This window comes from Pseudophryne corroboree, chromosome 4 (genome assembly GCF_028390025.1).
Source record: "Pseudophryne corroboree isolate aPseCor3 chromosome 4, aPseCor3.hap2, whole genome shotgun sequence".
In the NCBI taxonomy this organism is placed as follows: Eukaryota; Metazoa; Chordata; class Amphibia; order Anura; family Myobatrachidae; genus Pseudophryne; species Pseudophryne corroboree.
In genome coordinates, this window is record NC_086447.1 from 564,115,568 (window position 1) to 564,130,390 (window position 14,823).

The 14,823-nt window shown below is 43.0% G+C and overlaps 1 protein-coding gene across 2 annotated transcripts in view; it reads left to right on the plus strand.

Annotated features, from left to right (window-relative positions):
- ECT2L (epithelial cell transforming 2 like) overlaps positions 1 to 14,823 on the plus strand; it is a 257,733-nt gene that overhangs the window by 132,846 nt on the left and 110,064 nt on the right. For both annotated transcript variants that reach the window (XM_063917439.1, XM_063917440.1), the window contains exons 12-14: positions 3,059 to 3,244; positions 5,320 to 5,423; positions 9,218 to 9,328. In XM_063917439.1, the coding sequence (XP_063773509.1) occupies positions 3,059 to 3,244; positions 5,320 to 5,423; positions 9,218 to 9,328 (401 nt within the window). The remainder of the gene's footprint in view (positions 1 to 3,058; positions 3,245 to 5,319; positions 5,424 to 9,217; positions 9,329 to 14,823) is intronic.

Sequence of the window (14,823 nt, forward strand, 5' to 3'; positions counted from 1 at the left end):
GATTTTAGATCATATTGTCATTTTGTTTCCTTGCAATAAGTTGACATTTTCAATATGAGATGGCTTCCTCAGGCAACACATATATTGTCCTTGCTGTGCAATAGTGACTTTTAATCCTTGTCATGAGATAATTTGCACAAAACAAATTATTTGCTACAAAATAGAAAAATACTCTATACATTTTATTACAAAATATGCTATATATTTTTTTTTTTAAACTGCCCCTGTTGATGACAGCAATTAGAGTAACGGTAATCCCAAACAGACTTGGCATGAGAAAGCTTTGGCTAGAGGCCTGAGCTGCAATATTGGGCTAATTCGCTTCTATAAATTATCAGTGACCTTGAAGAATCATAATTATTTTTTATTTATTTACTGCCATATTTAACTCCTGCCCTGAATACGGTGGGAGGGGCTCGTCTTCACATGTACACCAAGACTTTGGCCTTCCCCTAGAAAACAATTACCTTGTCCTTACTGGTCAAGACGACCAGTCGGGACTCCCTGCAGTGGCCGGATCTAAAGCCCCAATCTTGTGTCATGGTCCACTTAGCAGTAGCGTACGTTTGCCCCAGTCGCCCGGAGGAATGATAAAATGTATAAACATATATATATATATGTGTGTGTGTATATTATATATATATATATATATATATATATATATATATATATATAGTGCTTAAAGTGGTCCTGGAGAGGAGGGGGAACTCATCTCCCCCACGACCCCTCCCACTTAGCACGCATGCCACAAAAGGGGCGTGGCTTCACATTGAAGGGGCATGGCCACACAAAAGTACCCCCAATTCAAAATAATGCCTCACAGTAGCACAATCTTATTCACATTGCTGGCACCACATACTAGTGCCCTTTACACACACAATGCCCACAATAGGAGAGCCACTTACACACACAATGCCCAAAGCAGTGCCCCCCTCCTAATTTTAGATTCGATTCACGATATAGCAGTATATGTTGAACAACCTTTGCTCACCTCTCTTATGTGTTCTATGTGTCCCTTCTGCTTTCTTGTTTCCTTTGTCTGTCACTCTCCTCATATGTCCATATCTTCATCCTTTGTTTCCCTTACTCCCTATATGCTCTTCTTTGGACTCAGGGGCTCGTGTGCACCGCACACACTGCACCCATTATAGAAAACGCCAGTGCACACACGCCTCTTTCACTTACACACTCAAGCCTCTTTCACTTACACACACACCTTTCACTTACACACACACAAACGCCTCTTTCCATTGCACAAGCCTATTTCCCTTACACACACACTTACACACACACACACACACACACACACACACACACACACACACACACGCCTATTTCCCTTACATATGCCTCTTTAACTTACACACACACACACACACACACACACACACACACACACACACACACGTGTGCCTTTCACTTACAAACACACACACACCTCTTTTACTGACACACACACGCGCAGCTCGTTCACTTACACACACACTCCTCTCATGTAAACATGCCTCTTTCACTTACACACGCCTCTTTCACTTACACACACACACCTCTTTCACTTGCACACGCCTGTCTCACACATGCCTCTTTCACTTACACACATACGCCTCTTTCACTTACAAACACACATACGCCTCTTTCACTTAAACACACAACTTTCCTTAAAAAAAACACAGACACACGCCTCACTTAAAAACACACACATAAACACACAGTGCTGCCAACATTTATTAAAGACACCCCTGGCACCCCCCACATGCGACACACACACACCGCAGCTTGAGGCAGATGCTGCCAGTGCCTACCTGTGGCTATCAGCAGGACGAAGCTCCTCCATCCAGCTGCGGCGATGGATCAGCGAGCAGTGGGAGACAATGGAGGAGAGGTGCCCCCTTCAGGTCAGGAGCCCGGCAGAAGCCGACTCCATTGCCTCCCACAGTTCCGCCACTGCTACTTATAAAACACACATTTACTAATATTTAACAATTAATATAAAAAAATCCTTCCGTTATTAAATGTGTGTTTTAGCCCATGAAACACAACATCGATTTAGATTTATTTTCATTGATTTGAAATTTAAGAAAATTGGTGAAACTCAACTAATAGTAAATATACCCCTAAGCATTTACATTGAGACAGGAATTATTTGCAAAAAATAAATAAATTCATTATTTCCAATTGGAGGGTTTATTTTTTGTGTGTGTGAACCTACCATAGAAGCCTGCTTTTTGTTGTTTTAGAAAGATTTTACTATGGAAACAAAAACAACAAAGTATTTATTTCTGAACACATTAAGTCTTCTTAAAGAAAACAAAAACAAGGTATAATTTGTGTGGGAATCGCATAAAATAAAATCAGTGATATTAATGTTGCAGAGTGATGAGCGCTAACATTGAAAAATGGCCTCAGCACAGGGGTGGGAGACCCTCAGTAAAAAAACATAATAGTGCTTTAGAGCCTGATTCAGATGGATGCTTTTGCACAGTGGTGCAGATGTTGTGCAAAAATATGCTAATTCCTGCAGGAGGTGTCTGAAGGAAAAAGCACGCATCCTACCGGCATCTCAGATCTGATGCCTGTGCCTGACAATGCAGCATCGGATTGGATCACCATCACAACCATCGGCCGTCTGAGTCAGCCTAAGCTGATTCAAAATGGCCACCTCCTGCTTGCTTTCGTGACCAGTAAATCTGAATCGAAAAACGCTAACACTGACTTTGCCACTCCCAGAAAAACAGGACTGACATGGTCCCTGTTTTCTGGAAATGCAGATAGCACCGCCTCATCCCTTCCCCCAAATGGAGCATGTTGCAGCTTGGGAGCACTGCTTGCGATCTCGCAGGATTCGGTCTGCATGTGCGCAGTCTCACAAAAATGGAAGATGTACGTAAACCATTTGGTTAATGTACATTTCTGAATCAGGCCCTAGATAAAGATGTCTGTCCTAAAAATAAATTATTAAGAAGAAACATGAGGATACTAAGTTTGTCGCCTCACTGTACTATCGACATTCAGCATGTATATGTTTTAAACATCATTAATGTAATGTGCTTATCGTCAGTTCTCAGTGAATGGAGGACTGTACCTGGAAGGAATGAATCCCCTCCGCTTCTATATTTCTGTGATGTGAAACTGCAGGCTTGGTGTAGACTGGCCAGTGTGATGGAGGATGCGCTGCACATGATCAGGAAGCAGATGAAACTGTACGTCAGTGATCTCCAGAGAAATGTATCTGGCAGGATAATAGGTAATGAGACGTATATGAAAATGTACAGAACATAGCTAGGTTTATGTTTAAGGTGCCAGAATTAGACCAGTAATGTAATCAGCATAATGAAGTCCAAAAAAAATAACAACAAGCCAGATTAAATTGTTTTTTTTTTATTTATACAAAGCAGTATAGCCTTAATATTTAATAATCACTATGTGCCTATACTCTTTTCTCATATACTAATGTAAATGGTAATCTTCTGACACTGAATGTATGTAGTCATAGAGAGCGGATTCAAGTGAAAAAGTTGTGGTGCTCTAATGAGCTGTATGGAGATCAGAAATCTAGCTGCTAAGGGGTCTATTTACTAAGCTTTGGCTGGAGATAAAGTGGATGGAGATAAAGTACCAGCCAATCGGCTCCTATCTGTCATTTTTTGAACACAGCCTGTGGCATAGCAGTTAGGAGCTGATTGGCTGGTGCTTTATCTCCAGCGACTTTATCTCCATCCAAGGCTTCGTAAATAGACCTAAGTTCTGGAGGTTTCCAGATCATCCTTAGCATAATTCATGTAATTACACCGTGCTCAGTATTATACCCCTTTTCCACTACAGTAGCACGGGTCGCAGCCGTGTCGCCTGACACGGCTGCGACCTGTGCTACAGCCCCCTACAGACAGCGCTCACCAACCCGGCAATTGCGCCGCCCTCCCATACACAGTGAAAGGGAGCCGTGTCGCCTCGACACGGCTCCCGTTCACACTAGACAGCTAGCCGGGTTGAACACGTGTTCAACCCGGCTAGCTACCCGGGTAGGATTCCCGGATCACTTGATCTGGGAATTTGCCGGTGGACCCTTTTCCACTAGGGAAAAACACGGGTAAATGCGCGCCCCGCGCATTTACCCGTGTTTTAAAAAGCTAGTGGAAAAGGGGTATTAGTGTTGTACATAAAATGAATGTGTTGAAATTGGAGTGTGCTACTCCGCAGACTCCATGTTGCTGCTCCTCCAGGGAAGATTCATTCCCTTTACCAAGATGGGCACTGAGGCTACTGTTGAACATGCGCGGATCCATTTTGAGACTGTGTGAGAGTGCCACAGTGGAAGACAGTAGTCTTCAACTTAGCTACAGTGAGACCGGCAAGTACCTCCTGTTTTAGAGTTTTAATCAAGAAACGCTGCCAAAATATAAATAAAATGTGCAATTATTTTTTATTTAATCAGTAATAAAATACAATAAAAATAACATTGCATAATTCATTTTTTATGCATTAAAGCATATACAACTACTGTATGTCCACATACAATTTCGGCCACAGAAAAAATATATAAAAAAATAGTTCCTTTTATGTACAGCAAATTTGATCCAAACAAGCTGCAATGCTGTTTCTAGCAGTTAGTATGTTAGTAGCATGGCATCCAGCAAAAGCAGGATAGTATTAGAAATCCTGTTATGGATATTACTTTAATAAACTTTTTCCTAAGTTATATACCTTTCAAGTTGCTCAGTTATATTATATGTGATTGACCCTCCAGTTCCCTGGATTGGCTGAATCCGCTTTCCAACCTCTCCGCTGCTAAGAATTTCACTTGCAGTCCAGAGCAAGGTGTTTTGCTCTTTAGGCCTAGAGCAGCCGTCTAATCACCATTTAGCCATGAGCTGTAATCCCAGGAGCTGTAGACCTTTTTCCGGCTGCTTCGTTCAGATGCCGTAGCTGTGCAGCAGTTTAGAAACACCAATAACGCGTTTCCCCGCCTATATACCTCGGTGGCTTCCTCAGATAGTGCTGTTTTAGACTACCCGGTACCTACATACACTCACCGGCTGGTAAGCTTTTGGACACCCTGCTCCTCTCTACCAGTGTGTATAACTGTGAGTACGGCTATACCGTCTTTATTTCCAATAAAATCGCTCTACTGGTTAAGTAACTGAGCTGTTCGTAGTTGTAAAGCAGCCACTATGGTGTAGAGAAACTCTGCTCGGTCCTCATGCCTGTACACACATTTCCGACATGATGTGCATAGGTGGAAAGCGTAGATAATGTGCTTATTATTAGTGATGCATAATGCTCTAGTAACAGACTGTAATATGTTTCAATTCCTGTGTACAGGGCAGTTCATGTATGACGCCATGCCTATGGTAAAGGTCCAAACCAATCATGAAGTTGCTGAAGCTTTAACTGAGGCTTTGGTGGAGCTTTCTAAAGAGAAAAATGTAAGGAAATATTAAATGCACATCTCAGTATAAATTGGACAGCTATTGCAAAGTACAAATTAATTCTGAGCCCATATAAAGTTATAAAGGTCTATCTACAGTACGAGTACAATGTGTATTACCTATTAATGCCGATTCAGCCATTGCTGGTTTAGGTGAAGACTACATGCACAATCTGTATATTTTATTCATACAGATATGCTTTTGTTCATCAAATAATCATGGGTGCGACAGTATATTGCCATTGCTAGTGTGCATGTTCGCGAGCACATGCGGCTATTCGTACCCACAATCCTTAGAAATTGTATTATGCAATCGCAGGTGTGAATAGTCGCACCAGGGCGCATATAGCGTCCATCCAGAAAGTATTCACAGCACTTCACTTTTTCCACATTTTGATGTGTTACAGCCTTTAGTTGCCCATACACCTAAAGATTTATCTATCAATCTGGCTGGTTGGAATGAAAATCTGGTAATGGATGGTAGCAAATGACAGTTGACCATCTGAAATGGTCAGCTGTCAATTGCTACCATCCATTACCAGATTTTCATTCCAACCAGCCAGATTGGAAGATAAATCTTTAGGTGTATGGGCACCTTTATTCCAAAGTGGAATAAATTATTGTTTCCCCTCAAAATTCTACACACAATACCCCATCATGACAACATGAAAAATCTTTTTTTTTTTTTTTTTTTTTAGATTTTTGCAAATTTATTAAAAATAAAAAACTAAGAAATCACATGTACATAAGTATTCTCAGCCTTTTCCATGAAGCTCAAAATTGAGTTCAGGTGCAGCCTGTTTCCACTGATCATCCTTGAGCTTAATTGGAGTCCATCTGTGATAAATTCAGTTGACCTAGGGGGTCATTCCGAGTTGTTCGCTCGTTTTTTTTTTTTCGCTACAGAGCGATTAGTTGCAAACTGCGCATGCGCAATGTACGCAGTGCGCCTGCGCCAGGTAAATTAGCACAAAAGTTTGGTAATTTACTCACGGCGTAACAAAGTTTTTTCATCGCTCTGCTGATCGTAGTGTGATTGACAGGAAGTGGGTGTTTCTGGGTGGAAACTGGCCGTTTTATGGGAGTGTGCGGAAAAACGCAGGCGTTCGAGTTGCAAAACGCAGGAGTGGCTGGAGAAACGGGGGAGTGGTTGGGCAAACGCTGTGTGTTTGTGACGTCAAACCAGGAATGAAAAGGACTGAGCTGGTCGCAATGGCTGAGTAAGTCTGGAGCTACTCAGAAACTGCTAAGAAATTTCTATTCGCAATTCTGCTAATCTTTCATTCGCAATTCTGCTAAGCTAAGATACACTCCCAGAGGGCGGCAGCTTAGCGTGTGCAATGCTGCTAAAAGCAGCTAGCGAGCGAACAACTCGGAATCACCCCCCAAGCATGAAGTCAAAGGAATTGTCTGTAGCCCTCCGAGACATGATTGTCTTGAGGCATAAATCTGGGGAAGGGTACAGAAAAGTATCTGCTGCTTTGAAGGTCCCAATGAGCGCAATGGCTCCATCATCCGTAAATGGAAGAAGTTTGAAACCACCAGGACTCTTCCTAGAGCTGGCTGGCCATCTAAATTGAGCGATCGGGGGAGAAGGGCCCTAGTCAGGGAGGTGACCAAGAACCCGATAGTCACTCTGTCAGAGCTACAGCATTCCTCTGTGGAGAGAGGATAACTTTCCAGAAGGACAACCATCTCTACAGCAGTCATGCCTGTATGATAGAGTGGCCAGAGGTAAGCCACTCCTTAGTAAAAAGCACATGGCAGCCCACCTGGAGTTTGCCAAAATGCACCTGAAGTACTCTCAGACCATGAGAAACAAAATTCTCTGGTCTGATGAGACAAAGATTGAACTCTATGGCGTGAATGCCAGGCGTCATGTTTTGAGGAAACCAGGCACCGCTCATCACCAGGCCAATACCATCCCTACAGTGAAGCATAGTGGTGACAGCATCTTGCTGTGGGGATATTTTTCAGCGGCAGGAACTGGGAGACTAGTTAGGATAGAGTGAAAGCTGAATGCAGCAATGTACAGAGGCATCCTGGATGAAAACCTGCTCCAGAGCACTGTTGACCTCAGACTGGGACGACGGTTCATCTTTCAGCAGGACAACGACCCTAAGCACACAGTCAAGATATCAAAGGAGTGGCTTCAGGACAACTCTGCGAATGTCCTTGAGTGGCCCAGCCAGAGCCCAGCCTTGAATCCGATTGAACATCTCTGGAGAGATCTGAAAATGGCTGTGCACAACGCTTCCCATCCAACCTGATAGAGCTTGAGAGGTGCTGCAAAGAGGAATGGGCGAAACTGCCCAAAGATAGGTGTGCCATGCTTGTGGCATCATATTCAAAAAGACTTGTGGCTGTAATTGCTGCCAAAAGTGCATCAACAAAGTATTGAGCAAAGGCTGTGAATACTTATGTACATGTAAATTCTTAGTTTTTTATTTTTAATAAATGTGCAAAAATCTCAAACACCTTTTTCATGTTGTCATTATGGGGTATTGTGTGTAGAAGTTTGAGGGGGAAAATGAATGGATTCCAGTTTGGAATAAGGCTGTAACATAACAAAATGTGGAAAAAGTGAAGCGCTGTGAATACTTTCCAGATGCACTGTAGTTGCTGCCGCGATTCATGCGTGACCCTTGCTCATGTTACATCACACAGTAGTGTCCCTTACTCACGTTACGTCACACAGTAGTGTCCGATATTCACAACACACCACAACGTATTGCTGCTTATTCACATTACACCACACAGTATTGCTCCTTATTCACATTACACCACACAGTATTGCTCCTTATTCATATTATACCACACAGTAGGGGATGCCGGCTGTCGGAATGCTGATGCCAGAATCCCGACACTGGTCAAAAGACTAGTGCTGGAACTCCGACATAGATCAAACTGCTGGTATCCCGATCTTAAGTGTTAGGGTCAGACTTAGGGGTGGGGAGGACAGGTTTAGGCTGCGGGGGGGAAGGGGGGGTTAGGGTTAGGCTGAGGGGGGGGGGGGGGGAGTTAGGGTTAGGCACCACCGAAGAGCATTAGGGTTAGGCTGCGGGGGAGGAAGGGTAAGGTTAAGGCTGCGGGAAGGGAGGGGTAGGGTTAGGCAGCACCAGGGAGGGTTAAGGTTAAATTGTGAGTTAAGGAAGGGGAGCTAAAATATAAAATGTATCCCTAATGCTCACGCAGCACCTAAACATCTTCCCTCCATCATAGCTGGATTACAATTGCGCAAACTCACTTACTCAAATTATACTAGGCATAGAGATGTTGCATTGTTTTATATAAATCTAGTTAAATGCTATCATCAATGCATGAAATGACCAATAGTTTACATTGTACAGTCAAATGTTTATATACATAAAATATAACAATTGACAGACCGTAGACACAGGCGCGACACAGGGGATGTGGGGGTTGGTGACATCAAATGCCAGCTCCACTGCAGTGACAGGAGCTGGGTGCTACAGTGTGAGATTAGCCTGCAGCATCTGGCTCCTATCACTAACAAGGAGCCGGCGTTGCAGGCACCAGTCCCCGGGGGCAGTCCAGCATCTCCAGGGATGTTGGACACACACCTGAGTGAGGTGATCAGGGACTTCGCACTACGCCATGCTATAGTGACATAGTACCGAGTGTCAACAATCCCGGTGCCGCCTCTGACAGTAGACTCCATTTTCAATGCTTGCCACCACCAAAGACATTTTGTTATATATGTTGCAGTGATTTTTAATTTTAATTTTATTCAGTACCCATTCATTTAACCTCTCTTTTTTATGTTTGTAGGATCATCCATTGGAGTTTATTTCTGGTTTTCTCCTAAAAAAATGTAGCAGGAAGAAAGTGCTCTTGTTGTCAGAAGGAAATACAGAAGACACACTATCGGCATTCCTGAAGGTGAGACCGGGGCGTATATATATGTGTGTGTGTGTGTGTGTATATATATATATATAAATATATATATATAATCTCCCATCATTTCATATAGTCAAAGGGTAACATTGGAGTGCTAACTAACCCTTTGTATCATGGTCAGTGGGAATGTGACAGCACACCCCTCCTGTGTCCCATAGTGGTACAATAATGCTGTGGTCACATGAAAGGGAGAAACTGCTTCCACCATATACTGTATAAGGTATATGACAACATTCAACTGCCTATATCTAACAATTGCATCAAAACTGGCAAATACTAGATTCTGTGAAATTTAAGGATTTCGGTTCTATTTCTTGCCTCAAATGGGATGCAGTTAAAATGCCGGCTGTCGGGATCCCAGCGTTCAGGATACCGACGCTGAAATTCCGACAGGCGACAATGCCGGCAGCCAGAATCCCGGAACACCAGGGCTATTCCCACTCTGTCATGTGTGTCCACGACACCCATAGTGGCAATAGATCCTCGTGAGCCACCGAGCCCGCAAGGGGACTCTTAGCACTTGCCACGCTGCCGGCATTCTGATGGACGGGATGCCACTGTCAGGATATTGACAGCTGGCATTCCGCCCGCCGGGATGACACATGTAACACCCTCAAATATATTAAATAATTTTATATGGTTAATGGGATTGGAATGATATTTTTGACAGTTATGCTGTCGACAGGATGCCGAAGGGAGAATGCTGACGCGGTAGTAATGTTATTTAAAGCATGATAACTATGCCTGCACTGATGATAGTAAAGCATTATGCTTAAATTTATAATGCCAACCATTAAAATGTTTAAATAACATAACTAGCATGTCGGCATTATCCCATCGACATTATGCGGTCAGCATTTTGTCAGCTGAATAAGTGTCGACTTTTTAACAACATCCTTTTCAGATGGGCTATTTTTGGGCCGGAACGCCGTTCCTGAAGGTCTTTTCTAAAATGACGTCACCAGGAATGGCGTTCCAGAACGTCTGCAGCCCGGCCCAGCACTTCCCTGCTGCTGCCTCTGCTTCCTCTGTGTCTGTGAACCTACCTGAGGGGAGGAGAGCGCAGCACGTGTCTCTCCTTCCCCTCGCTGTTACATAGTTGGTGAGGTTTGAAAAAAGACAAGATGTCCATCGAGTTCAACCTGTATCATAATATTATATATCACTTAGAAATATCCAAGGCTACAGCATCTATCAATTAGGAATTTATCTAATCCATTTTTTAACTTATTTAGTGAGTCCACCATTATTACCTCCTCTGGTAGGGAATTCCATATCTTTACTGTTCTTACTGTGAAGAACCCTTTCCTCCGTTGTGTATGAAATTTTTTTCTTCTAACCTCAGGGGGTGTCCTTGTGTCCTGTGTAGCGTTTTTTTGATAAACAGATCGTCTAATAAGTCCTTGTATTGTCCCTTTATTTTATAAATATTAATAATGTCCCCTCTCAGCCTCCTCTTTTCCAGTGTAAACATATCTAACCTTGTGAGTCTTTCCTCATAATTCAGTGCCTCTAACCCCTTAACCAGTTTGGTGGCTCGCCTCCGAACCCTTTCGAGTTCCAAGATATCTTTTTTTATAGTGTGGTGCCCAGAACTGTACACAACATTCCAGGTGTGGCCGCACCAATGATTTATACAGTGGCAGGATTACACTCTCATCCCTTTTCTCCATTCCCCGTTTTATGCATGCTAACATCTTATTTGCTTTTGTTGCTGCATTTTGACATTGCATACTGCTACTAAGTCTATTATTGATGAGAACACCCAAATCCTTTTCAACTGCGGTTATCCTTACATTTTCCCCATTTAATTTATAGGCTGCCTGATTATTCTTAGTCCCAAAGTGCATAACTTTACATTTTTCTATATTGAAACTCATTCTCCATTTCTCTGCCCAGATCTCCAGTCTGGATAAATCATTCCGCAGAGACTCAACATCCTTGTCTGAATTAATTACTCAACACAGTTTAGTGTCGTCTGTGAAAATTGACACTGTGCTTTCTAGGCCCACTCCGAGGTCATTAATGAATATGTTAAACAGCAATGGCCCGAATACTGAACTCTGCGGTATTCCACCAAGCACTGAGGCCCATTCAGAAAACATCCCATTTATCACCACTCGCTGTTCCCTGTTGTATAGCCAATTACTGTACTTACCCAAGTACAAATAGTGTTTTCCACCCCCCCGCTTTCACAATTTGAAAATTAGTCTCTTATGTGGCACTGTGTCATAGGCCTTAGCAAAGTCCAAAAAGAATGCATCCACTGCTTTACCCTGATCAATATTATCACTCACTTTATCGTAGAAGCTTACTAAGTTAGTTTGACATGACCTGTCCTTCACAAAACCATGTTGGTTCCTATTAATAACCTTGGAGGTATCTAAGTACTCTAGTATACTATCCCTTAATATTCCTTCCAGTATTTTCTAGTGATGAGCGGGTTCGGTTCCTCGGAATCCGAACCCCCCCGAACTTCACCCATTTTACATGGGTCCGAGGCAGATTCGAATCTTCCCGCCTTGCTCGGTTAACCCGAGCGCGCCCGAACGTCATCATCCCGATGTCGGATTCTCGCGAGATTCGGATTCTATATAAGGAGCCGCACGTCGCCGCCATTTTTCACTCGTGCATTGGAAATGATAGTGAGAGGACGTGGCTGGCGTCCTCTCACTTTGTTTCAGGGGGCTGCAAAAGTGCAAATATCTGTATTCTGGGGACCAGCAGTATTATAGGAGGAGTACAGTGCAGAGTTTTGCTGACCAGTGACCACCAGTATTATACGTTCTCTGCCTGAAAAACACTCCATATCTGTGCTCAGTGTGCTGCAGATATCTGTGCTCACACTGCTTTATTGTGGGGACTGGGGACCAGCAGTGCCTGAAAAACGCTTCATATCTGTGTTGCATTGTAGTATATAGTAGGAGGACAGTGCAGAATTTTGCTGACCAGTGACCACCAGTATTATATCAGTACGGTACAGTAGTCCACTGCTCTACCTACCTCTGTGTCGTCAAGTATACTATCCATCCATACCTGTGGTGCATTTTAGTTGTTGTGCGCAGTAGTAAGAGGACAGTGCATAATTTTGCTGACCACCAGTATATAATATATAGCAGTACGGTACAGTAGGCCACTGCTCTACCTACCTCTGTGTCGTCAAGTATACTATCCATTCATACCTGTGGTGCATTTCAGTTTTGCACAGTTTGCTGACCACCAGTATATAATATATAGCAGTACGGTACAGTAGGCCACTGCTCTACCTACCTCTGTGTCGTCAAGTATACTATCCATCCATACCTGTGGTGCATTTCAGTTGTGTGCAGTATATATAGTAGTAGGCCATTGCTATTGATACTGGCATATAATTCCACACATTAAAAAATGGAGAACAAAAATGTGGAGGGTAAAATAGGGAAAGATCAAGATCCACTTCCACCTCGTGCTGAAGCTGCTGCCACTAGTCATGGCCGAGACGATGAAATGCCATCAACGTCGTCTGCCAAGGCCGATGCCCAATGTCATAGTAGAGAGCATGTAAAATCCAAAAAACAAAAGTTCAGTAAAATGACCCAAAAATCAAAATTAAAAGCGTCTGAGGAGAAGCGTAAACTTGCCAATATGCCATTTACGACACGGAGTGGCAAGGAACGGCTGAGGCCCTGGCCTATGTTCATGGCTAGTGGTTCAGCTTCACATGAGGATGGAAGCACTCATCCTCTCGCTAGAAAACTGCAGTGCCACTCATAGATGGGCCAGGTGTTTGTGTCGGCCACTTGGGTCGCTTAGCTTAGTCACACAGCTACCCCTCATTGCGCCTCTTTTTTTCTTTGCATCATGTGCTGTTTGGGGACTATTTTTTTGAAGTGCCATCCTGTCTGACACTGCAGTGCCACTCCTAGATGGGCCAGGTGTTTGTGACGGCCACTTGGGTCGCTTAGCTTAGTCATCCAGCGACCTCGGTGCAAATTTTCGGACTAAAAATAATATTGTGAGGTGTGAGGTGTTCAGAATAGACTGGAAATGAGTGGAAATTAAGGTTATTGAGATTAATAATACTATGGGATCAAAATTACCCCCAAATTCTATGATTTAAGCTGTTCTTGAGGGGTTTTTGTAAAAAAAGACCCGAATCCAAAACACACCCGAATCCGACAAAAAATTTTCAGGGACGTTTTGCCAAAACGCGTCCGAATCCAAAACACGGCCGCGGAACCGAATCCAAAACCAAAACCCAAAACCCGAAAAATGTCCGGTGCACATCACTAGTATTTTCCCCACTATTGATGTCAAACTTACCGGTCTATAGCTGCCGGGATAAGTTTTAATTCTCTTTTTAAATATTGGGACTACCTCTGCTGTACGCCAGTCCTTTGGTATCTTTCCTGATGTAATTGTCTCACTGAAAATCAAATATAGGGGCCTCGATAGCTCTGTGTTAAGTTCCATAAGAACCCTGGGGTGTAGGCCATCCGGCCCAGGAGATTTATTTATCTTAATTTTTCTTAGTCTCTCTCGGACCACTTCCTCGTTTAACCAAGTACTTCACAAAGGGTCGCTATTATTGCTTATGTTGTGCACTTCTCCCGTCAACTGGTCCTCTCTCGTGAATACTGATGAAAATAATTTATTCAATAAATCTGCTTTTTCCCTATCATCATTAATCAAGACATCTAGCTCGCCCTTTAGTGGTCCAATATTCTCCTATTCTAGTCTTTTACCGTTTATATACTTAAAGAACTTTTTGGGGTTTGTTTTGCTCTCCTTTGCGATTTGTTTTTCGTTTTCTATTTTGGCTGCTCTGATTTCTTTTTTGCATTTTTTGTTACATCCCCTGTAGAACTGGAATGATTCCGCCTTCCCGTCAGATTTAAATGCTTTGAAAGGTCGCCTCTTTTTATCCATTTGTTCCTTGACCACCTTATTAAGCCACATTGGCTTGAGTTTAGTACTCCTGTTTTTGTTAACCTTGGGAATGAACAAATGAGTGTACTTATTGAGCTTAGTTGTAAAAACATCCCACATTTCAGCCGTATTCTTACCATGAAACACAATTTCCCAATTTATATCCTTCATTGCTTGTTTCAGCAAGTCAAAATTGGCTTTTCTAAAGTTTAAAGTCTTAGTTAGACCCCTATAGTGTTGTTTTTGGAAGCTGATATTGAATGTGATCATATTATGATCACTATTTCCCAGGGTCTCCCCTACTTTAGTATTTGATATTATCTCCAGACTATTAGTTAGTACTAGGTCCAGTGTAGCCATTGGCTCACAAGCTGGCACCATGTTACAAATAACCGCCGGAGACAGGACACATAGAGGGGAATGAGATACATGCACTGCGCTCTCCTCTCCTCAAGCAGGCTCACAGATACAGGGGAAGCGGTGGCAGTAGCAAGAGGCATGAGCTCTACTACTGGGGACTATATGTAACTGGCACTACTACTGGTGGCTATGTGTAACTGGTGCTGCTA